This window comes from Diuraphis noxia, unplaced genomic scaffold (assembly GCF_037042655.1).
Source record: "Diuraphis noxia isolate RWA-SAM2 unplaced genomic scaffold, SU_Dnox_SAM2 contig0009, whole genome shotgun sequence".
Classification (NCBI taxonomy): domain Eukaryota; kingdom Metazoa; phylum Arthropoda; class Insecta; order Hemiptera; family Aphididae; genus Diuraphis; species Diuraphis noxia.
In genome coordinates this window covers 649,473-674,413 of record NW_028301719.1, presented here as the reverse complement: position 1 = coordinate 674,413, position 24,941 = coordinate 649,473, and the positions used below count along the sequence as shown (strand labels likewise).

The window sequence follows — 24,941 nt, the reverse complement described above, 5'->3', positions numbered from 1 at the left end:
TCTTATCAATTCATATAAATCTAAAATGGAATATAAATTGTTGTTTATCGCGATATTTTGATATTCAGTTGAATTGCGTATTATATAATAATATATATCGCAAACACCAAGAAATATTATTGTTTGGACTTAAAAACCTTTTCGGTTCTACCCTTTTATAATACGTAATAACACCGTAACTTCTATATACTGATAATACTCACTATATACAGTATACTTTTGACTATTATTATAGACCATGTGGTGGGTATTAAAATGCTATTTTGTTTTTATTAAAGACGGCACAGATGTAATGTTGTCGAAAGGACGACTTTTTTTTTTATAATTCCATTATCTTTCACGGTAACGTTTCACGTGTTCTTCAAAGTAGATTTAGACACGTTCGTTTAAAGAAAACAATAAAGAGAAACTTAGAACGTGCTTTACGTACATTTTTTTCTCCAGAGAAATGATAGTTTTCTAGATAGGATCACGAAAGACCGTTTCAGTCATTGCTATTGTTTAATCCTCCATCCAAAGTCCATTTCATTTTCACCTCCTTGTTTTCACTGGTCTTATTATATTTATTTTCTCGTCTTCTATTTCAAATAATACCAAATCAAAATCTCCACAAGCAAAAAAAGCTCTCTTTTGTACAATAATTTCAAAAGTTCAGGCAAATATTATAAAATGATTGAATCGTAATATTATTACAACAGAAATCATTGGAGCATTATTTCTATGAACTAATAATTAGTGTGGTAATTAACATTGATAAATTGAACCTTGCCATTAGATCTCCTCGACACCTAAAGTTTTCATACTATTGTTTTTATTTTTAACACCGTTAAAACATTTTATAAATATTTTTTTTTATTAATGGGATAATAATACTTTTATGAAATCGTTAAAATATTGTAATTTAAAGGTACAATCAAATTGATTTAAAAGTTGCTGTTTGGTAGTTAACAATTATTTAAATAGACGTATAGGTATAATAATCTGTAATAATATAATAATAATAATAATAATAATCTATAATAATATGTAATTATTATAGGCTTCTAAATACTTAGTTCATTTCGAAGTCCCCATCCAAAATACATATTAAAAACGAACGTTGGAAACATTTCTCCCACCCTTTAAATGTACTCTTATTCGTAAACCATACAGCGTATACAAAATAACTTTCTCAATATTTATCTAAAATAATGTAGACAGGTACTTTGAAACTTTATTACAAACATGTCATATACATATACTTTGATCTAAGTTTGTGAAATCGAGAGTTGATGGTGTCATATATTTTAACTGAGATATTGTTCAAGCAATGTAATTACATATAATATATTATTTTTCATTCATTAGATCACTAATAAATGTAATAAAATTACATTAATTCATTATTATGCATGTGACTTAAATTGGTCAAAATAGATTCTTATTTTTAAAAGTATGTACCGGAAACAATTTGAATGCATATTAAAACTATGACATCATAATTAAACTCATGCATTCATAACAAACACTTGTAAACAAGAAGAATTATATTATTAATTATCCTTGAAAGTCATTTATGGTTTTATTTTTCCAAGAATATTATATAATTGTCGTGATAAATATACGCAAAGAAAATCATTGAGATAGAAAATGAAATCACTTGGTTAATATATTAAAAATATATAATAGTATTTTCATTTTTTCATTCAAAAGTCTGATTATTGTATTTGAACAAAATTTTAGTTTTTTTTTATTTATTTTTTTTTTTATGGGGGGTTGAGGCTTCGACAACAAAGGCCATGGAACTGTCGGGGAGGGAACTGTTGGTTTTGGTACTCGTGGATGTTTTGGCAGAATTTTGAATGAGCACCCGTAGGTTTGGGATTCAAACCATCGCCGGTGCGCGTCGTAACCGACGCCTTATATAATCCGCCCAGCCACAACACCCCCGGTTTTTTTTTCATTTCCAAATAAAACTGTATATTTACACCAATCCAATTAAAATATTTCTTAAACACTGTAAACATCTCTACACAGAATAATTAAAGATATTTTTTTGTAACAAACAAAATTACATAGTTTCAAATATTTTTTTATACAAAGAATTAGCATGTTTATTAAACATATAATGCATTTATTTTTGAAGCGTTATAAACTCATAATATATTAAAACAATTTTCTATATTTGATTAATAATATAATAATAAAATGGTTTTATTAAACATTTTGTAGTAATAAAACACAAAGGATCCTGGGGACGTAATAATTAGTTTGGTAGTTTGAAGTAATTTTGTTTGACTTGTTTGATCCTCTATACCTAAACTTTTGTTGTCATATTAATTATCCTAAACTCTATATAAGCCATTGTCACTGTGCTAATATGTATACAAACATCTCCATTTTATGATAAACCTAAAGCGTATTCAAAAACTTTGAAAAGTTTTATTTTACAATATTCGTTGTTAATCTTCTTATAAATATTGGACATTACATTTATTTTATAGTATTCGATAACCCTTGAAATGTTTCAATATCTGAAAATAAGTTTTTATTTATACCCATTACCTTTGCAATAAAATTTTATTGTTATTCAAATAGAGCCGCATATGAAATCGATGATTGTTGTTTTATACGTTCAAGTAATACAGTTTTTTTGTGCTCCTCAACGTTAGCTTCATAACACGTGTGTTGAATAATAACAATCTCATTTTATTACCAACACTTTAATGGTACTTGAACTTTTGTTATCGGTTATGAAACCGTGAAAAACTGTTATAAATAAAAAACTCATCCATTACAAATACCGTATTTATATCGTTGTATATTTGTGTTCTTTAAATTAGTTTATTAACTGAAAAAAAGTCATAGCCCAACAGTAATACATCATCAAACTGCGAAATACTGTTTTGAACATTTTCCGCCCCTATTGACGTTGACTAATTTCGAGTGTCAAACTAAATGAATCACTAAACATTTCACCATATAACTGTATTATATGTCTTGTCATATCCACCTCGACATATCGTCATTGGTGCTTTAACTCGCACACCGCTGTGGTCCCTGCAGGTCATCCCCACCCATCGCGCACCTGTTGGCCAATTCTCTTTGTATACACAAACGTTTGTAAGTCGATCATGAACGCGCGTGTACATCGTGACTGGATGCCAAAACTTTTGGAGCTAAAGTCGCGCATCTACAACACTGCAGTATATAGGTATATATCGGATGTATTAGTGTACCGTTTACTGGAAGTTTGTAGCACGCGACTTCGCGACGTTAATCAGAGAAAATCACACACACACACACACACGCGCGCGCGCGCGCGCGCGTATAGAAAAAAGCCACACACTTACTTTACACTGCACAACACGTGGGGCAGACTTGGAAGTTTCTAGAGAATTATTTTACGATGTGGAATGCTGAATGAGATATCCGAAACGGGGGAGAGGCGACCGAGGCTTATAAAATTATACGACAGTTGCACATACGGGTACACGTACATGTGTGTGTGTGTGTGCATGCGTGCGAGCGTATAGGTGAAATAACAATAATGAAGGCATATGCGCCGGTGGTATGTATTATGGTTAAATTATATACAATATGCAATATGCAAGAGAAATAATATTTACCGGAATTATTCATCTCCAGAGGCTTTTGTTTTAGAGTTTCGCTCGTTTTCACGCCATTAGGGTAATAAAATGTTATTTGGGATTGAATAGGTTCGGCGAAAATTGTGTGTGATGGTGGGTGCAGGTTCTTTTCCCGTATTTTACAATATCATTTTCTGCAGTGCAAAAAACACAACACCCACATAAAACGAAAACATTTGCCATAGGTACTTTGGGGTATAATAATACGATATCGTTAAACTAGTCGATGATTAATTTGTATTATTGTACAGATGACGTTCAAATCGTTATGTAACTTTGAAAGAGTTTTTCAATTTCGTTTACACAATTAATCATTACTGCGAAGGTATAATATAAATAATTTAAATGCACATAATATTGGATGAAGCACCACACGACCAGGTCGAATGTGTCTATCCTTAACTCTGTAGTCTGTGTATATAATATACTCTATCTTATTGAAAAACAACAAACATTAATGATTGTTTATAATAAACGTTACGTTAATTAAAATACACAAAACCAAATAAATATATATAAAAAAATGATAAAATATATTACTATATTTGTTAATATTTCTAAATTATAACTTATTCTTAAATTAACTGTTAACCTATTTTTCATAATGAACTATATTATACTGATTTATACTTAGGAATAATAATTAATTATTATAAAAATATTTCTCCTGATCTCACCTTCTTAAGTCGTCTTCTATCAATAATATAACCGAATTCACTTCGAAATTATTACTATTTTAGTAATTATAAATTCGAAAACAATATTATTTTTAATATTCTACATTTTATTCATAAAATGTGAAAGTATAATAATAGATTCAAACACTTCCTAAATAAATGCAAATAGTTCTATAAATCTGTATCTAATGTAGTTGCATAATATTTTATATAAATAACCTCTAGAATCTTTAATACAAGAATTGGTATTTTATTTATTTAATTTCTTAAATATTATTTGTACTCAAAAACAGATATTAACATAATATGAATATTTATTAAAATTATATGAACACTAAACAGTATAATAATATTGTATGTAAAGACTCATTTTATTTTAACCCATTTGGGTTAAAATAAACTTAGTAATTCAAAGTTAAAAAAAAAATAATTTCCATTTTGTTTAAGTTAAATAATATAATATTATGATCTCCGTACAATTACTTATACTATATTTATGACATTTTGACGATCATTTTAATTAAAATTTACCAAAAGGGTATTATGATTATAGAGTTATTATTTTATTAATGTCATTATATAACCAACTCCGAATCGCCAATATTGTTTAATTAAATTAATATTTTTCAATACAAACGCGCAGAACCCACTACAAAATGATTTAGCTAAAATGTTTACTCTTAAGATAAATATAGGTAACTAAATCAAAACTCCACCTTGATGAATTATTCCATAACCACTCATTTCGCTGTATTTACATAAATTGTTACTCCATAAATATAACACATATATTTAGATACTCATTTAGTTTATATATTATTCAAGAATACTAATATATATATTATATGCATTTAGGTATTATATTATATTTAGTCATTTCAGCGTAAGATATATTAAGACATGTTGTTTGTTAAAAACAATAATAAAATCAGACTGTCAATATTTTTTTAATGGAATGAAAATCGCAATTATATTTATAAAATAAATAATCGTACTACCTTATTAGTTTCAAGAAATTTTTATGCGCAGTTTTATACATTTTTCATATATCTTGCTGAAGTTTTCCTTAGTCGTATACTTTTTTTTTTATAGGCACGCCGATGAAATTATTTTCATAAACTTGTTTAAACTTCCTCACAAATGAATCCAGGGTTAATGTAAAATTAAATTAAATTCTTCGCCAATTAGCTAGCACGTTTTCTTTTGCAATTCCCTTTTTAAATAAAATTGAATGATTTTACGTTTTAAATATCGGCTGCAAACAAACTTTTAAGTATTCTTGAAACGCGCATATTATTATCACGGCTACATAAAATTGTTAGATCAAATATAAGCTTTTATTATAAGTTTGTAACAAACGATCAGTATCTCTGAGTATAATATTGTTTTACTTTTCAAGATATTATAAACTCAAGGTTTGTATACGAATAAACTCATATTATTATAGATATTTATTATTTAATTATATCAACGATAAATTACTTCAATTTTGTAACTAAATTATGTTTTTGGTAACTTTCCTATTTTATCAAAACAATTTACACTAATACATATTATTTATATTTTTCAAAATATTAAGATCTTCTTTCAGAAAAATTAATTTTTACTCAACTGAATATAAATAACATATTGCTTTTAAATTTTAACCTAACCTAAAGTTGAATAAAAATTGAAACATCAATAATATTATATTTTTACTCCTGAGGTTTGACTTCATATAAAATAATTTCGATATATTATCTGTTTCTTACTGGAATAAAAAATAATTATCATTACTCTCCATATAATATAATGTTTTTCATGATACCATAGTTAATACACTGTTATCTTTTCATAGTATAGTTCACAGACCACACATAGTATCTTTTTTTATTTTACAAATAATTTAATTTCGAAAGTACTTTGTAAACGTAATATTTAAACTGCAATCATATCAACATATTTTATAAAAATAGTTTGATGTCTCTTGCTAGCAGATCACACATGCAGGATAGGTACACTGTACCACGTGTCGTGTATGCTAAGTCTGAAATTTCGGTCATAATGGTTCAACTACTACCTAGGAATACATTTTCCGAACTGTGTTCACTTTGAGTTTCGTGTGCCACATATCAAATCGTAAAGTTATGATAAAGGGTGGGGTTAGTATACTCACAAGAAGTTCACAAATTTGTATTAATTGTCTCTCGTGGTTATGTTTATATGTGTTTTGAATACAAAATTTAAGTATAGTGTGATGGAATCCTGCATATCAAGTATATTGTTATCACAATAATAGATCTTGTTTAAAATATCGTTTTATAAGTTTTAAACATAATTATTATTTTGCCATGTTAAAAATATAATTGGTTCAATGTATAAAGTTCGTTACGAGTTGCATAGTTTATATTTTCAAACTGTAGCGGAAATATGTGTCCACACAACATATTAATATTTTCAACCATATTTCCTGAACTAATTCGTTTCGACTATCAAAGTAATAATAACTATAAATGTTTTAACCTTATGTTAATCTAGTTCAAAGAAAGCGTCCTCACCCAGCTATTCAGCTATTGTGTGAAAATTACCTAAGATCTTCTAAAAATTACCCAAAATAAAAATATTATTTTACCTAATACATTTTAAATATTTAATTTTAAGGTTATACGATACATTAAAAAAAAGTTGGTCGAGTAGTGAAAAATATTTAAATTTTAACTACATATATGATATATGTAGTATTTTGATAAGTGGAGGAAATAATCGTCAATTTTTTGCAAATTATGCATATTTTATTTTATCATGTTAACCTCTTAATACAACCACGATTAGACTTATGTTTTAACAAAATAAATAAAAAATAATTTTTTTTTCATATCTAATTTAAATTATAATTAGTGTACCAAAAAATATTTTCAATTTCATAAATAAGAAAACAATATCTCAAATATATACTACAATATTATATTATATTAGGTAATAAGACATTACTTAATCCATCCACTGCAGTCTCTTGTAATTTCTCAAAATTAATATTATTATTATTTACGAAAAAAGTTTTATAAAATATTATTTATAAACAAAACTCCTTTGTGGGTATTTAATGCCATAAATATACATCATGTCATATATTATATCATAGCTTTGAAAACATTTTAACGCCTAAACTATAATGCTCAGTTGGCCTCTGTCCAGATATTATTATTATAATATCTATTGTCATTACGCGATAAAATGTATTGTATACAATTTAGGGTAAACAAGTCAAGAAGATAAAATATATCCCATTTCATTGGGAATCGAAATTTATTATCCGACGAAAAATCGTATATTATATTTAAAGCCGCGGCGGTAGCTATCGTAAATTGGTAATAAAAACGCACACTACAGGCGTATAACACACGTAAACAATCCTACATGTCTGGGCCCGTAACTATTACTAATAAAAATCGAAAAAATCTACTCGCTAAATAAAAATCAAATGCGAACTGACGCGGTGATGCATCAAATAAAAGTAGCAACGTAATGCGTATAATTAAATAGTAAAAACATATAACCAGCAAGGATCGAGATCACTCGGTTACAAAATGGACATTTATGCTGTACTCGACTCGTCCCGATTGTTAAGTCATAAACTACGGCGTGTACATTTAAATAATTGCGCCAAGAATAAAGTGAACCCATTGTGATGAATTTGTCTCTAACGATCGCTTGTCTAGGTGCCCAAATACCTACCGAAGTTCCATGCTCGTTTCCAAAAATATAAGGTAATAATAATAATATCATATCGACGCAGCGAATACGTACTAAACAGTTAACGCGCATAACGATAAGATGACTTAATTTGGCCTACGCCCTACATATATGTATATCGAATGAGAAAAATTAAAACGAAATATCGAAAAAGACACCGGTGGCGGATGCTGATGAATAGGTCGGGGATGGTGAGAAGAGTAGGGTAGAGCGAGATACATATCATCGACATAAAAATTTCGTTGGAGCGTGTGTGTGATCGTTCTGCGCGTTTTCGGTATAATGCACAAACGCCCTGGCTGATGGTGTGGAAGGAACGATGAGGCGGGGTGGGTGAAAGGGGTAGGAGTGGGTTTGTTCGAGCGATCGTGGCAGGGTAACACTTGGTATTCGCCGTTTCATCCCCCACTCGCACTGGTGCCCTTATGCGAGCGTTCGCGCTCCAACGTCGAGTTTTTAATATTCATTTTTTTTTTCATTATTTTTTTTCTATTTTTTTTTCGCCGGCGAACAATTTCACGAGCCGGTGCTTTTTTCCAGACTGTAGAACAACGCTTAAAATAGGAATGCGTGTCGGGGAGGTGTACGCAACGCAGCAGAGAGCAGATTTCTCAGCAGTAGCAGTAGCAATAGGGATATAGTATGATAGTAATAGTATCAATTTTAGTGGTAGTAGTAGAAGTAGAAGTAGTAGTAGTAGTAGTAGTAGTAGTAGTAAATGGGATAGTCACTAAAGAGTTAAAGTATATACATAGTTGTATAGCATATAATAATTATTTGTAGCTGTGCATGAAACGGCTGCAATGGCGGCAATATAACAGTAAAAACTAGGGGAATTACGAACGCCACGCCATCATCGCCTCCAGTGTTAATTTTCTAGAAAATGTCTCGCTTTCCCTCCATATAGAACATACGTCGAATGTATAAAAATATTTGAATTTTAATAACTCTTCGTTTAAGAGGGAACGCGTTAAATGTGTTTTTTTTCTGTAAATTTTCACACGCCCGGTATACAATATCAACAATTTTTTTTTTTTACATTTAACGATTGATTATCTATCAAACCTACAAACCTACTGTGCATTCGTCACTTAAATGTAAGTAATAATGTTACTATAAATACGGATATTAAAATTGACATTTTCTATTTACCAACACTCCGCCACAATTAAAACGTATAATAATAAAAACGATAACGCAATTCCACACGAAGCAAATTTAATATTTTTATATCGCTGGTTTTTAAATTCTGAACCCGTTTATAGATAATATGTTGGTGTAACTTTTTTGTAAATATAAAAAATACAATTAAACTTATTGTTTAGCACACGGTTAATTGTATATTATATAGTTAATTAATTATTGTAAATAAAATTGATTGTATTGTTAATTGAATTTCAATCTGTTTATGTTGCTATAAAAAATAACTTCTAGTTTTCTTTAATAATTCTGATGTGCCTAGGTTTGGGAGTATGAAAACTATTTATTTTTTCATTCTTTTCAATCGATATGGTTAGGTCATTGTAGTTCGGGTGATACGCACGTTTAGTATAGTTTGAATAGTATAAAGTCAAATTTGGACACAACGTTTCACGATGTTATATTTGTACATAAGAGAAAATTGAAGGACGATGGATTGAGTAAAGTGATTTTAGATACGCTCTTTTATGAGGATAATAATATTTTAGTATTTTTCTCCAATGTATAAAATAATATAATCCGTCCAATTATTATTATATTAAAGCACTGTATGAAATAATACCGAGACAGTCGTGTTCCTAAATTGCCTATACATCACGCCGCGTTATCATAATGATAATATGCTGGGGACGAGATACCAAAAAATATATTTAATAACAATATAGTCGCCATGTGATTAAAAACGAAAAAGTCACGTCAACATTTTGCGCATTGCATCAGACCACTCTTGAGTCAGTTTTCATGGATTAAAGCGTGTAGAAAATACGTGAATCTATATGGACGTGCGTTTATCGCGTGTACCGTTTAACATGCCGATTGTGAAAAAAATCTAAAAGCCAGTTTGATCAATCAACTACCCTATATATATATATATAATGTTTGTTTTATGTCAACGAAAATAAAAACAATTTTATTTATAACATTATGACGTTAATCTCGGAGAACATGAGTTACGTTAATCATTAATTCTATACTCGAATTCCATTTGCAAAATTTAATTATTGTACCTACTAACTTTTCACTTAAGAATTCACACAAAATGTGTTGAAAATTAAAAAAAAACAACAACAACAAAGGATATTCAATGGCATTAAATGTGTATAATTATATTATATAACAGTATGTCCGGCATAGACCCAACTGATTTATTTATGGTGTCTCTTGGGTCTCATTTACCTGACAAAAACTTTAGATAATGAATATTATTTATCGGTTTCAAATGCGTATTAATATTATATTATCGACTAAATGGTTGTACAGAATTTGTTTTTAGTTTAAAAAGATTAATTCGTGCATTAGACGTTCATCCCGGGAGAGATTCGCTGTATTAACGAAAAGTTAAAACAAACGAAACAATAATTAATTATCTCTTACTTATAATAAATTTTCCGTGACTTTTGAGAAAGGTTTATGATGGTAATAATGCTATCGTTTCGTTCGACGTTTTTAAACAAACGATTTCTAATTATTGTGACTTTCAGCGTCCACCGCAATAATCAATTATTCCAACAACCGTTATCATAGGTTAGGTTCTATATATTTTCCCATACCTAAGTTTTGTTTATACAATCTTAAAGTCATTGTCTATTAGTTTTTCTTTTTTGTATACCTTTTTTATTCTTTTTTTTTCCTGTTCAAAAACAAGGAATGAGTGAAAACTATTCATCACAGTACTGCAGATTGAGGGCCGCTAACCACCCAGAAAAGCTGGCCTTCGGTCCTCAGAAAACAAAATTTTTTACCCTACCCGTCCACTCATCGTCTACCTCCGTGCTCTCCTCATAGCCTCCTTCTTCCAGAGTATCGTTTCCATTTATCCGCCATTCGTTTGTACACCTGAAATTACAACTATGGTGTAATTTTTATAAGATTTTTGTTTTCGTTACTTTACTCATATTGTGCGTGTCTCAATAATTATTAATGAACACACCAATAATTGTTTTTCTAGGATATGTTATAATGATTAAAATATAATGTTATATAATTTGAACTGTCATAAAATTCAACCGTTGAATTTTGTAGTTCTAATGCATTGAGTTTTAGTTTATTTCCTGTAGGTACTTATTTACTTGTGTTCCTTTCAGTTTATATCTATATATATATATTTATAATTAAACTTGAAACAGAAAATTTTTTTTCCTGGTATCAATACCAGCCGTTAATAGGGACGAAATCCCATCTTTCCTTCCAACACTAACTGCTGATTTCCAGTCAATACTTTACCACGAAAAACGGCTAGTTTAAATCGTCTCCCTGACGACGGAAAATCCTCTTTGTGGTGAACAAATTAAAATATTGAAATCTCTTTTTCAATTTATTTTTTTTCTCAATCGAAAAATTATATATATTTTTTCGATTGTAAAATAAATAATATTATATTACGTCAAAAAACTCATTTTTCAAAGTAAACACATAAAAAAAATGAAATAACTACAACCGAAAAAAAACTTTACACTTTATGCATCTTTACTGCATTTTATTAATGCGATACACTTTTTTTTTTCATCCGATTTTATTGTAAGCTAAATAAATATTTCTAAAAGACAACAATTACTATTCAAAAATAAATAAACAAGTTTTGTAATTGCTATTGAACTTTTTGTTATGTGATCAGATTTCTTAGTCAATATTAATTAATGAGTTTTTGATCAATTTTAAATTTTCACTTAATACCCTCGGCATCGGAGCTTAGTTTATTTCATAACTTAAGTTATTTAATTTTATGTTTTAATGTGTCGGATAATTAATATTGTAATATATTTTTAACCTTTATTATCCATATTTATTTGGTACGGAATTTATCTCTTGTTATAAATATGATCAATTATAGACAAATTCTGTATATTCATTCATTTCCATATTATATACCTACTAATAAATGAATATGGAGTTAAACTTGTTATTTTATTTTTTTTTTATTGGTCTTGAATTATTTTTAAATTTTTGCTTCAACAACTATAAAGCTATTAGTATTTCATTTATACATGCATTTGCATCACCTGTTTTATGTAAATATTATATTACAATACAAGTAATACGTTGAATAAACAAGCACGTGTGGACCGACGTAGTTATCGAATTTAGCTGATCTATTTTATCTGAATCTATAATTCGGTAGGTATATAGATTATAACATGACCTCGTTTATTATACGCCTGTATGTCTGTATGCGCCTGTGCAAGATTATATGTTTTTGAAGAAACTCACAAAAGACGTCGAATTTCGATAATCGCGTCTTTTGTAGTGAACGGTAAAAATTTAAAACTATATACGTATAAAGCCCATTAAAAATATTGCATCGCAAACACCCGACTGTGGGGTGTTTTTTTTTTTTTTTTTTTTTGAGAACAATCGACAAATGTAAAAGTGTTTGCGCAAGCCATATACATCGCATATATATAGAGAGTTTGAAGTAATGATATATTCATGGCGTGTTTGAAATATTTGGCATGTAAGATTGAGAGAAGCCACCGAAAACTATCAATCATAAAAAAAAAAAATGCGTCCGTACATATGCAGACTCTAGTCGGAATCGAATGTTGCTGGCAGAGAAAGCGAGTAGGAGAGAATAGCGTACGATAGCGTACAGTATATATATAGTCAATTGCCTAGCTTGAACGCCCCGAAAAGTTTCGACGAATAATAATATATTGTTTTGTACTTATTTATATAATATTATGAATTACCTTTATATAATATGAATTCGTTCTTATTTGATGCGCATATGCGATGCAGAGATTTCAATTCGAAACGATATATATTTTTTTTTTTCGGAAACCGCAATTTCCAATTCGACGTCGACGGTGTGAAAACGATTTATCCGACGACCATTGTATAATAATGTGTAACAATATGCGGAAAATAAAAATGTTTGGCACATAAACGTATAACGCCGAAACGACACCCATCGTGATGGGCAAAGTATAATTCATATTTTAGACCATATCGTTTGTGGGCAAACCGAAAGTATAGTTTATACTGACGACGGCAACTTAATGAAATATTTAAAAAAATGTATTATATTATTATATCATTCAGTGATATAATTCTTATCACCGCTCGCAGCCATATTATATTATGGTCAATCAACTGTTTTTATCAAACAACTGATTTGTGTCTCAATATTATATAATATAACTGTTTAACACTTTTAAATTTGAATAATATATATATATATATATATATATATATATATACCCATCGCCAATGGTTCGGTGATAATATAATAGGCACTGCGCGAAATAAATAACCATCATAATCGCTTGTACGCGCGCATAAAACCCGAGTCCTACGTAGAACGAAATAAAATAATCATAAATCGCGTTTTTGCAAACGATTTAAACAAAACACACAGTTTACCCAGGTTCTTTAAAAACATTATTCGACGATGGTTAAGTTGAATGTCTCGACGAACGTCGTTGTGGAGGAGAAAAGAACAAAAATTATTAATTCTTCTCGTACACGGCGCATCGTGTGCATATAATAATATTATAAATATTGTGTGCAGTGCACACTCGCCCAGAACGCGGAGTTGACCATTTTGAGTTAATCAACGTGTATGCAAAATAAATTAAGGTAATACAAATTTCTATTGTCGGCGATAAATAGTTTATTATTTGTTTAAGCACTTACAGCACAAATATTATGTATATACTATTGCTACAAGTACATGCATATATATATAATACGCACAGTCGTATCATTTTGGACCCTTTTAACGGCGGTGGTACCGTAGAATAATAATATGAATATGAATAATATGAATTCTCGTTACAAAATAATGTACACTCACCCACGTAAATCGTGTTGGTTTAGCATTACACTTATACATCCGTACAACTTTCCCAGACGAGAGACGTGAAGAGTAATTTTTACGACGATTGGAGTCTGGACGACGCGAAATTATTGTTTTTATTAATCATGTGCCACGAATACCGTTTCCATATTTTAGAAGAGCGTGCCATAGACATAATTGTATGTTATTATTTCGATCAAACTATGCCAAAACTCGGCTCACGAATATTCAGTATACTGCGACACGATGAGCGTAAAGATCAAAGAAATCGGACAAAAAGCTATTTTTTAAGCAAATTAGCTAACCTTTATTCGACGTAGTCAAATTACTCTCGAAAGGCTGCGGTACGATATGAAAACATTAGAATATAATTATTGTGAAACGCATCAACTCTGTCCGCTGCGGATCCGTAGTTATATCGTGTCGGAGCAACGATGATTTCATTCGCCGTGAAAATAAAAAGCACATCGTAAGTAAACGAACAGACTATCGTCGTGAATCATAATTAATAATTTTACAGTATTGGATTTTTCAAAAATATATGGACGGACACGATAACGGAATTCCAGAATCAAAATAAAATATAAAGCGGTAGGTATACGCGTTTATTTACATTAAATATCATAATATTATAATTTCTTCTTCACGATAATTCTCCCTTTCAAACTTTTTCAGTACCGAATTCGATGATACTCGGTGGACCCTTATGCAGTACCAAATATACCAAATATATTACGAACATTTATTCCCTTTAATTTGATATCGATTTGCATCGTTGTTATTATTATTTATTTGCCATTATAAGTTATTATTGTAATTTGAACGACTTGCGCTGATACAAATTACTTTCATTTCTACTCGACCGTTAAAAACGATACAGACAAATTACGCACATTGAACATATACGTATAGTCCATTCGGTCTTTTTAAGTTACTAAATCGTTGTTGAAATATTATTATCTTTTTATTAAAATTATTCACGTTTTTTATTGGTCATCAGACTAAAAATATGTACCTAAGACGACAGCCAGAGTGATCTTTTTATAGATAGATTCATAAAATACACTCAATTTATTATTCTATAAATATAGCGTAAAGTATAATACAGCTCTGCAGTATTATTATTCATGTAATAATTTTTCAAAGGTCAAGTGGTAACCTTTCGTGGTACTAATTTTCGAACAAATTATTATCAAATTGACCATGCATGGCATACATAATAGTAATAATAATAGATATAATTCATACCAATAATATGATGACAATATATTATATATAACATCGTCGTTAAACGCTCAACAATGATTCGTAAAATAAATATCAAGTACAAGTATTATTCTCTCCGAAGAGCCATAGGTCGGGGGCGAGAGAGGTTAACGAAGACATCGGGAACATTTGCATTTTATAACATCAAAGAGAGTGGGCTGATATAAATAAATAACGGGGTATACCGCACTCTCACACACGCACACTATGTTTTAATATCGCTGGCGGCTAAAGTTTTAAAAGTTATGCGTTTCATTAAATTTGACTGTGGGCCGACCGCCGGCTGCTGTTTACAACCTCTCGGAATCAAAATGAAGCCACCACATCGCTTCGTCCCACGAAGTAAAAAAAATAATAATAATAATAATCGTAATAATAATAATAATAATAATAATAATAAGCCACTTCAAAAAGAGCTACCGCAACCTAACATTATAATCATAATAATAATAAACCTTAGTGTGCAACGTCTGCCTGGCCTCCTTACTGTACTATATGTACTTGCTGTTCCACCCATTCACCTTCCGAAGCACCTGAGTAGAATATTATAATACGTTCCCATCGTTTTTTTATTTTTTTATCGGAGAGAAACTGCGTTCACTCAAGAGTATTTTCCAAGAAACCAACAACGTTATATGTGAATAAGTGCTCTACATGTAAATCGTATTTTTATTATTCTAATGAGCCAAAAAAAAAACGTTAAATTTTCTCATTTTCTACAGATAACATTCATCGTTCATTGTTATAGATAGGACGACAAATAGTGTTTCGTTTTTAAAGAGGTGCTATAGTCTCGCCAGATATGCACTTTAAAATATCAAATATTATAACTTTTATATTTATTCGCATTTATTTCTAAACGAAAATTACACGTGTTTGATATTTCTCAGGCTTCATAATAATTATTGACTTTGGTTTTTATAGGTATTATATTTATTTCGATTGTTTATCAAATCTATTATTTAATATTCAGTACAGTTTATGTATTACTACTATAGCATACCGTGTTTGTTAAACATGATGTTCGCTATTATAATGAGAGAACTGAATGTCCTAGAAAACAAAATTTATCGAATATCTATTTAAATCAAATGTCAACAAAATCGAAAATCAATCTTTACAAATTCGTAAAATCCATGGACACAAAAATAAATAAATTTTTAAACAATAACAAAACACACGCGTTGGTAAAATATTAATAATGTTTAATAATGGAATTCGACCAATCCAACGTTTATGTACGCGTGTTATAATAAGCTGCATGAATATATGTATTATATTAAACGTGATACCAAGTAAGAACATTATAGTGTTTCCAAAAAGCAAGATTAAAGAGAAGAACGGGTAGCCGACAGCGACTAAATGGGATAAGGCAAAGGAGATGATGAAAAGTAACCCAACATTTGGGTCTAAGTGCAATGAGAGTAGAAACATTTCTACAGAACACCTTTAATGGACGTTTGTAAAGTCCTATAAATTGAGGAAGAGTTATAAATCAGCGAGCTAAGGTAGCGCAATTTATTCCAACGCGCGACTAGAAGTTTTAGGACAATAATCCTTACGATTTTAAACGTTTAATTTCCAAATGCACATTCAATTCATTCCATGTGTAAAAGTTTGCATTCTCAAATAATTTTAATAGGTTTTTTCTCAGTTCGTTACGATTTATGTACACCAATAAAATTTCAAATAATAAGTAAAATTTCATTTCCCCTCACCCCTATTATCCGACCACCTAAAAGACAGTAGTTCACTTTCTTTTTTGTTCGTCTTCTATTTTTTGTTATTTTTTAACGAGTGCTCGTTAAAATTCTTCAAGAAGACATTAAGATTGTTGATTAACGAGCGTTTTATAATAATAAATTGGTGGAGGCTAGCAATCGCAAGTTTTTGTTCTGTTCAATCGTAAACGCTGCAGCAACACGAATTTATAATTAATTAATCTCGTTAGGATAACATTTGGAGTGGGCAAAAGACAAATACGATTTATCGGATTTACCAACTTGCCATCTTTTTTATTATTATTACTATTACTATTATTATTATTATTATTCAAAATACTGTGAAAGTAGATAATGGTGGAATTTTAATTGACAGCATCGACATTTGAAATTAACAGTACGATTAAAAAAGTGAAAAATAATATGCATATAGTGTAATGTTTATAGCATATCATCGTCATGTAATAAGCTCAAATGAATATACATATTTGTTATTAAAATATAAATTCTACTGTGCAAATGTATTTAGCTGTTTGTTTCACATTGAAATAATTTTAATGAGATTTCGAAGTTAAATTACATTGTGTGCACGCATACACGTTTTATTTCAGTAGTATTTATATTATGTCAATAACATGTATTGTATTATGTTTGTTTATCACAAGTACACCAGATCCATAAAGTATTTGACAAGCGTTTACAAAACTATGCAAACAAGTAGAACGTGAAATAATATATTCTGATGATCAAAAACGTTGCCGGCAAACGTCACTATGCATATATAGGTTCCTTAAACTTTAATACGAGTAATGGCTAATAAGCATCACACAGATCGACTGTCATTGAAATGAAAATATTATTTTGAAATATTATTTATTATAATCGATACTTATATATTATATTATTATTATACATATAAATACAGCAACATGGTTTTAATTCATCAGTCAACGGTTGTTGACCAATTATGTTTTAGAAATCGATTCAGATATGTCTCCAGAAAAAATAAACTATATTTAGTTTGGCACTGACATTTTTAAATGCGTCGTATCGAAGGCGTTCAGAAATAAACACGTTATCTTTACTTGACAGTTAAATGCTTTAGAGTGAAGTCGAACAAGTAATCATAATAATAATAATAATATGTTCCTATAAAGTGCATGTTGACCACACACAGTGTGTGACAGATTATAATGTCGGAAGTAACATGTGTCGCGCACGTAAAACTTATAGCTTTTAACATCAATATATTTACGCAGGATACGACAGCTAGTGCAAAATAAATACGTATATTTTTTCTATTCTTGGTAACAATAAAACTGTCAATACCACGTTTAACCTCCTCCTTCTCCCCCACTCCAGTCACATCATTGTACCACTCCTACCCACTCTTTCACTCATATAATACAGAACGCGCGAGGGTATCTTGCTCTTCATATCGGAATTATTATTATCATCACACATGGTCACCACGCATAAAACAATATTGTAACAATCATAATAGCAGCGTTATACAATACAATAATTGAATAAATATATAAACATTAAATGTATTAATACATTATATTTATAAAAATAAAAATAAATAAATGAAAATTGATGATCCTCGAGGGTGACTACGATATTATTATTATTATTGTTGTTGTGATGATCACGCTACGCTGTGTATTAATGAAATCGTCGAAAATTCGTGTGTTTCAGACCTGCGGGAAAGTGTTTGGGAACGCGTCTGCACTGGCCAAACACAAGTTGACACACAGCGACGAACGGAAGTATGTGTGCAACGTTTGCAGCAAAGCTTTCAAAAGACAAGACCACTTGTAAGTGTTTCTACATTGTACAATGTACGATTAACTTGCTACGTTTTAAAATATACGTCATGATTGTAAAATACGTCATAATATATCACGTGTGTTAGAACTATCGGACCGGCCTGTTATTCTAAGTGCACCAAAAAAATATTAACTTTTTCGCGTATTTTCATTTTTTGTGTTTGAATTATATTTATATTTTTTTCGTACCACCGCACATATACACACTCGATCATAATTTCATACGTCTCGGTTGATATTTTCAAATTATACCGTATTTACATAGATATATTTTTATTTATTTATTTATTATTTATTTTTTTAAACCTCCGAGAACGGTCGTAGCCTAACAATAATTTATGTTCACATAGGACCTTTTTTCATATTTATCGTGACCTTTTCTCCACTTTCCCCCCGTTGCCTCTCACCGCGGCCATGACCACTACTACTACTACTACTCCTCCAAACCGACACACCCCATCACCCTCCCCACCACAATCACCACCGCCACTGACTCGCCGACCGAAAACGTCCAACACCACCCCAACGCCACCACTTCCGCAGAACTAGCCTCCGGCCACTGCAACCGATAGCGGTCCCGTTCATGGTCGTGCGGTGGGTCGCTGTTGTACCCTACATCCCCTTAGTCGGAGCTCCCGACTTACGTAAATCGACAAGTATCGGTTTTCATTACGTCGGGGAAATTGAAAACTCAACCCCGCCTGGGATATAAGCATAACCGCATCGACATTATTGCCTAAGTACCTGTGCGCGTGCATGATATATTATAACGTAAATGGTATTTTTTCCCGACCTCTGCGCTCCCAACAACAAATACACACACACATACACCACTCACACCAGTGACCTTACCGCGGTGCGAGTTGAATATCCACATCATGTATGAATTACCGCGCATAGGCTTAACACCGGCACCAATAATAAAAGTATGTATTTTGAAAAATAAATTTGCGTAAGAAACCTGAGACTCGTAGTGATTTTTTTTTCATAAATTGGAAAATGTATTCCGGTCTCATATGTATATGGTACTGCAGTAGTCGTCGTCGACAACGTCTGTGAAAACGGGTCAACGCATTACTTACCATCACCTAAAGGCTATTATATACGTTATATATATACCTACGCGCACGTGAATAATCGAACGGCTGACAACCCCCTCGGGTGGATAAATCGGCGATTCGGGAAAATAACGTCATACGCTCGTGATAATAATATATACGCACGTACATAAACAGTCTCGTTTTCTGTAACGGCACGTGAGGTATTTCTCGAGGCGGAAAAAATTAAAAACGGACCAAGACTACAACGCCTAACCCACGCACGACGTCAGCCCACGTGTCGCTCGGTTATATACGCATATCATTATGTATATATACACAACAGCATTTCCATCACGCTTCTAGCAGCTGTCCGTTTGATGGAACGAATATACTAACCTAACCTTTAAACATCTCCAAATGCCAACTATGGAAAACGTCAATTCGACAGTGTTTCTCTTATTTCAAAAAATAAGATCCTTCGGCATTTGCCATTCTCCTCGCCCGCTCGCCCGCGTCACCCGTGGGGTTATTCATTCGTAATGTAGATCAGACTTGGACGAACGGAGTTCATTTAAATATTCAACTAAAACAACGCAAAAGTTTTTTTTTTTTTTAATTTCGGAAATATGGTTCCAACATCGGGCTCGTCTTAAAATTAAAAAGAGTCAAAATAATTTTTAAATAACCAGCAGTGAGTCCCTCTCAAATAAACCCCAAGAGAGCTATAAGACTATTTCTCATTAAAAATAGACTGCCTATATATACTAAATGAGCATAATAAGTATAAACCTAAATGTCCTAGACGGGTCGTACGCAGCTTTAATTATAAATCATTGTTTTCGAAAGATAATTGCTGTTGTCTTACATATCAATCTATTATAAATAAATGCATAGGGTTAGAACAATTATCGAATGTCCCAGCAATAATATTCTTGATACGACGTCTTAAGTTATAACGCAGTTTATAATGAAATAATTTCAAACTCGTTAAAAGGATGATCCCGATGTTTTTACATAAAAAATTGAACATATTATTTATTTAACTATTTTAATTAAATACACTAGTTTTATGAATAGTTTAAAATCTGTTCATATAGGTATTTCATATTTAGTTTAGAATACACCGCTCCTATGAACCCAAAACTTAATATAATATTATGTTAGAATTTGTTAAACCTTTCATAAACTTATAGAAGCGTGTGTTTAAGGTGAATCTTCTTAAACATAACGCTATCATAATAATATTCTAGTTATTCAAGTTTTATGTAATTAAAGTTTAGAATATAATCCATGTATTTTTCAAAGTGTAATTTTGAGTGTTCTGTGTAAATAAATAGCAAAAATATCATCTTTATACGCAGTATATTATGACGATTAATACTATCGGGCAAATAAATAAATTAAAAATGTTTATAAGTAGGAAAATATTAGATATCAAATATACAGTTTTCAAGAGCAATAAAATAAATGTTGTAAGCTGATAATCAGATTTTAAGAAAAAAATTTTATCTAATTTTATATAGGTATTATCAAAAATAACAATAAACAATTTTTTTTTTGAGACAACTAGATCAATACCGTTATAAATATATTATGCTCAATAAAATAATTACTGTGCTTGAATAAAAATAGTCTCATTTACAATCATCTACAATAAATTATTATTTAAATTTGAATATTTTAATCGGGTTTATTTACCACCACTCTCCGGTTTGATGTGTGACGTATAGTTAATATGTTATTTTTGTTTATTATATTATATTTTAAAGTATGAATTGCCATATTATACAGTACAAGTTGATATTGCTGATTGAATTTCGATTGGCATTGATTCCGTAGTTTTGAACACTGAAAATAGAAATTCATTTGAAATACTTACGTCCCCGAATCATTTTGAAATGAAAAATAATATTGTCACCAGGGAACGCTTATATTTCACGTATATTTCAAGTCTCGACTCTCAAAATATGTATCACGAAATTGGCCATCGACGTCGGCGGAGCGGCGACGGAAATAACAATTTCGTCCCCTCTAACTCGATAATATTTTAAACGAACCCTATCGTCAAAACCAGGAAATTCCCGGAGGACGCCCTTCTTACCTGCCGTCCGAGATAAATGGTTGCTAAAATTGGTTTCTCAATAGCCAAGATGATCGGCCGACGGGGATAGACTCCCAAGCCTTTCGGTCCATGGTTTCTGATCCCGGTACCGATTTATATCCCCGTGACCCAATCGATTTTCAATGATTTAGTTTTCGGTATGTTGTTTCTCTGGCCGATAACGTGCAGTGGAATGGGTACGCGCCGTCGAAGGACGGGTAGGAAGTGGAGAAAAAAAATAAAAGGAAGAAAACACTCAACCAGGTATATACAAGGGCGGATTCCCATACATACCCACACACAAACACACGTACACATACACTCACACACGCCCATACCGGGTTTGGTCGTATATCAGCCGAAGAGAAACCGGAGCAATAATTTCGGCGCTGTAATACAGCTATAAATCTATTAACGCCACGCCCCTCCTGTCCCTCGAACCTCCACTCACTAACCCCGAAACCTACCACTATACCGTATACCAGAACCCGGTACCGCCGCTCCACCCGTGCAGTGTTCCAGTATAGAAAACGACGAGAGAACTTTATCCGGATTGTTCTTTGAACAATAGTCGTTAGCATTTCCGACCGTGCTCGTGTTTTGGTGATTCTGTAATAATACGCCAAATCCCACTGTTTCATTTCCGACATTATATTATCACGGTGGAAAAAAAAAGTACCGCGGATAAAATTCTAGTGCTTGGCTCGTAGTATATGCTTGTATGTATATTATGTACATGCATACATGTATAATAATATATATACGACTACGGAAAACGTGCAGGGTACAATGAGAAGGAAATAAAACAATTACTTTGCTGCTACACTACGGTGCGATAGGGTGCGGGAACATGGTGTAAATACATTTTTTTTAAATAAACGGACATTTTTCTATTACGCCGTAAAAATTAGTAAAAAAAAAAGAAGAAAAATCCAAAAAATGTAATTATTATTATTATTATGTCCCTGATTATTCGTAGACCGTGCAGGTTTGCAACAAATAACGATTAACGATATGGTGATAATTTTGGTTTACGCTTCCACCGCCGCACAACACGCGTATATATTGTATAAACGTATACACACACACGCACACACCTATTTTAATATATACTTTTATCGTCCTGGCAAACGCTAAAATAGTGTTGCTATAAAATGTCCACCACAAAAAGGTTCTTTAGCTTTTTGGCGCATTCATTACCGCGTTATCTTACCGAGTAATTCGGTAAGGCCGTCAAATCCGTTTTAATTAGTTAACCTCACAACGTTACTGTTGATAATGTCCTCACGGTGGTCCCACGGGTACGAAATATATATTTTGTCAAAGCATTTTTTTTCTTATACTTAGCGTAGTCGACGGGCAGATGAGAAAATACTACTTATAGGAAACAGACGATTTTCAGTGTCGTTAATCATTATTATTCGGCTGGCGTACGCAATTTACACGTTTTCGATTTATATACCCATTAGGTGTATTCTGTGAAACCGTAATCGGTTCAAGGTCAATAGATTGAGAGACTAATAAGCCGCAGCGGTAACACTACCAGAACGTCCAAACGTGATACCGGACCATACGACAGAGATACCATACTAGGATGGTGTGCCACTTGAGACTGTAGAGCAATATTCTAAATTCAATACGTTATCCAGACGAATGATTTTCGATATTATTATTACTACTATAATATTATAATCTATGCAAGGTTGTTTTTATTTTTCATATCGTATTCTGAATCATACACCGTTTTTTTTCCAACCTTCCCCGATGATTAGTGAATCCACCATTCATTAAGCGAAACAAGTACATTTTTTTGTTTTTTTTTGTGGTATAACCTTTATATTTTGCGAATATTTCCTTACACTTTAAATCCTCCGCTATAATATTCATAAGTATAGTTTATAATAAAATAAATTTACACTAATATTTAAACATGACGTGTGTACAATTGGCTATAACGAATTAAAATTTTATTTGAATACAAACTTCTTATCTCTTTAATCATGGTATAATAGTCTTATGTTTTTTATAAATCATTACAATACATTTACATTTTTTTCGAACTCGAAAAACAATCTCGCGTCATACTCACCCGAGCCAATTTTTTACCAAATCTAATTATTCTTAAGTCGGCTTAGATTACATCGAACCCTCCCCTTTCCTTCACCCTCCTCCTCCAAGTTGCACCAAAAGTAGCTATACAGCCTCTGGATACTTACATGCACCAACCAGCCATTTCCAAATGTAAAATTAAAAATCCATCCCTCGTGTACACGATAGTGACGATGTGCATGTCCTGGCAGGAACGGACACATGCTGACGCACCGGCACAAAAAGCCGTTCGAGTGCAAGGCCAGCGGATGCGGCAAGTCGTACTGCGATGCGCGGTCACTGCGCCGGCACACGGAAAACCATCACCACCATCAGCCGTCGTCCAATCAGGGCTCGCCACCCGCGTCGCCGTCCTCGTCCACGAGTTCCGGTTGCATTCAGTACGCACCCGCGCCCATGCCGTCGCCTCCCGGATCGTCCGCGGCCGCCACGTCCACCACGGTGGCCGCCGGTGCGTCGTCTTCGACTTCGTCGCCATCCACGTCGTCCACGTCGTCCTCGTCGTCTTCGACCGCGTCCACTTCGGTGGCGTTCGGATCCATGACAGCCGTTTCGGTTTCGACGTCGGCGTCGTCATCGTCTTCGTCGTCGTCTTCGTCTTCGCCATCAATGTCATCGTCATCGACGACGTCCTCGTCCGCCGCACCGCACCACCAACAGCAGCCGCATGACGCGACGCCCAGTCAGCTGCAAAAGCTGCTTAGCGCCGAACCACTGTCGTCGACTGGCGGCAGCGGCAGCGGAGGAGCACTTCCTTCAAAGGTAAGAGATTGTAATGGATATATAATCATAGAAAATAATTGAAATATTAAATGGAAGGGTACATGGAACGGAATGTT

General features: G+C 32.0%; 1 protein-coding gene across 3 annotated transcripts in view; it reads left to right on the top strand.

The window, feature by feature from the left end:
• Positions 1-24,941, top strand: part of LOC149054191 (uncharacterized) — a 282,722-nt gene that overhangs the window by 178,895 nt on the left and 78,886 nt on the right. For all 3 annotated transcript variants that reach the window (XM_089230532.1, XM_089230533.1, XM_089230531.1), the window contains exons 6-7: positions 18,722-18,840; positions 24,294-24,864. In XM_089230532.1, the coding sequence (XP_089086658.1) occupies positions 18,722-18,840; positions 24,294-24,864 (690 nt within the window). The remainder of the gene's footprint in view (positions 1-18,721; positions 18,841-24,293; positions 24,865-24,941) is intronic.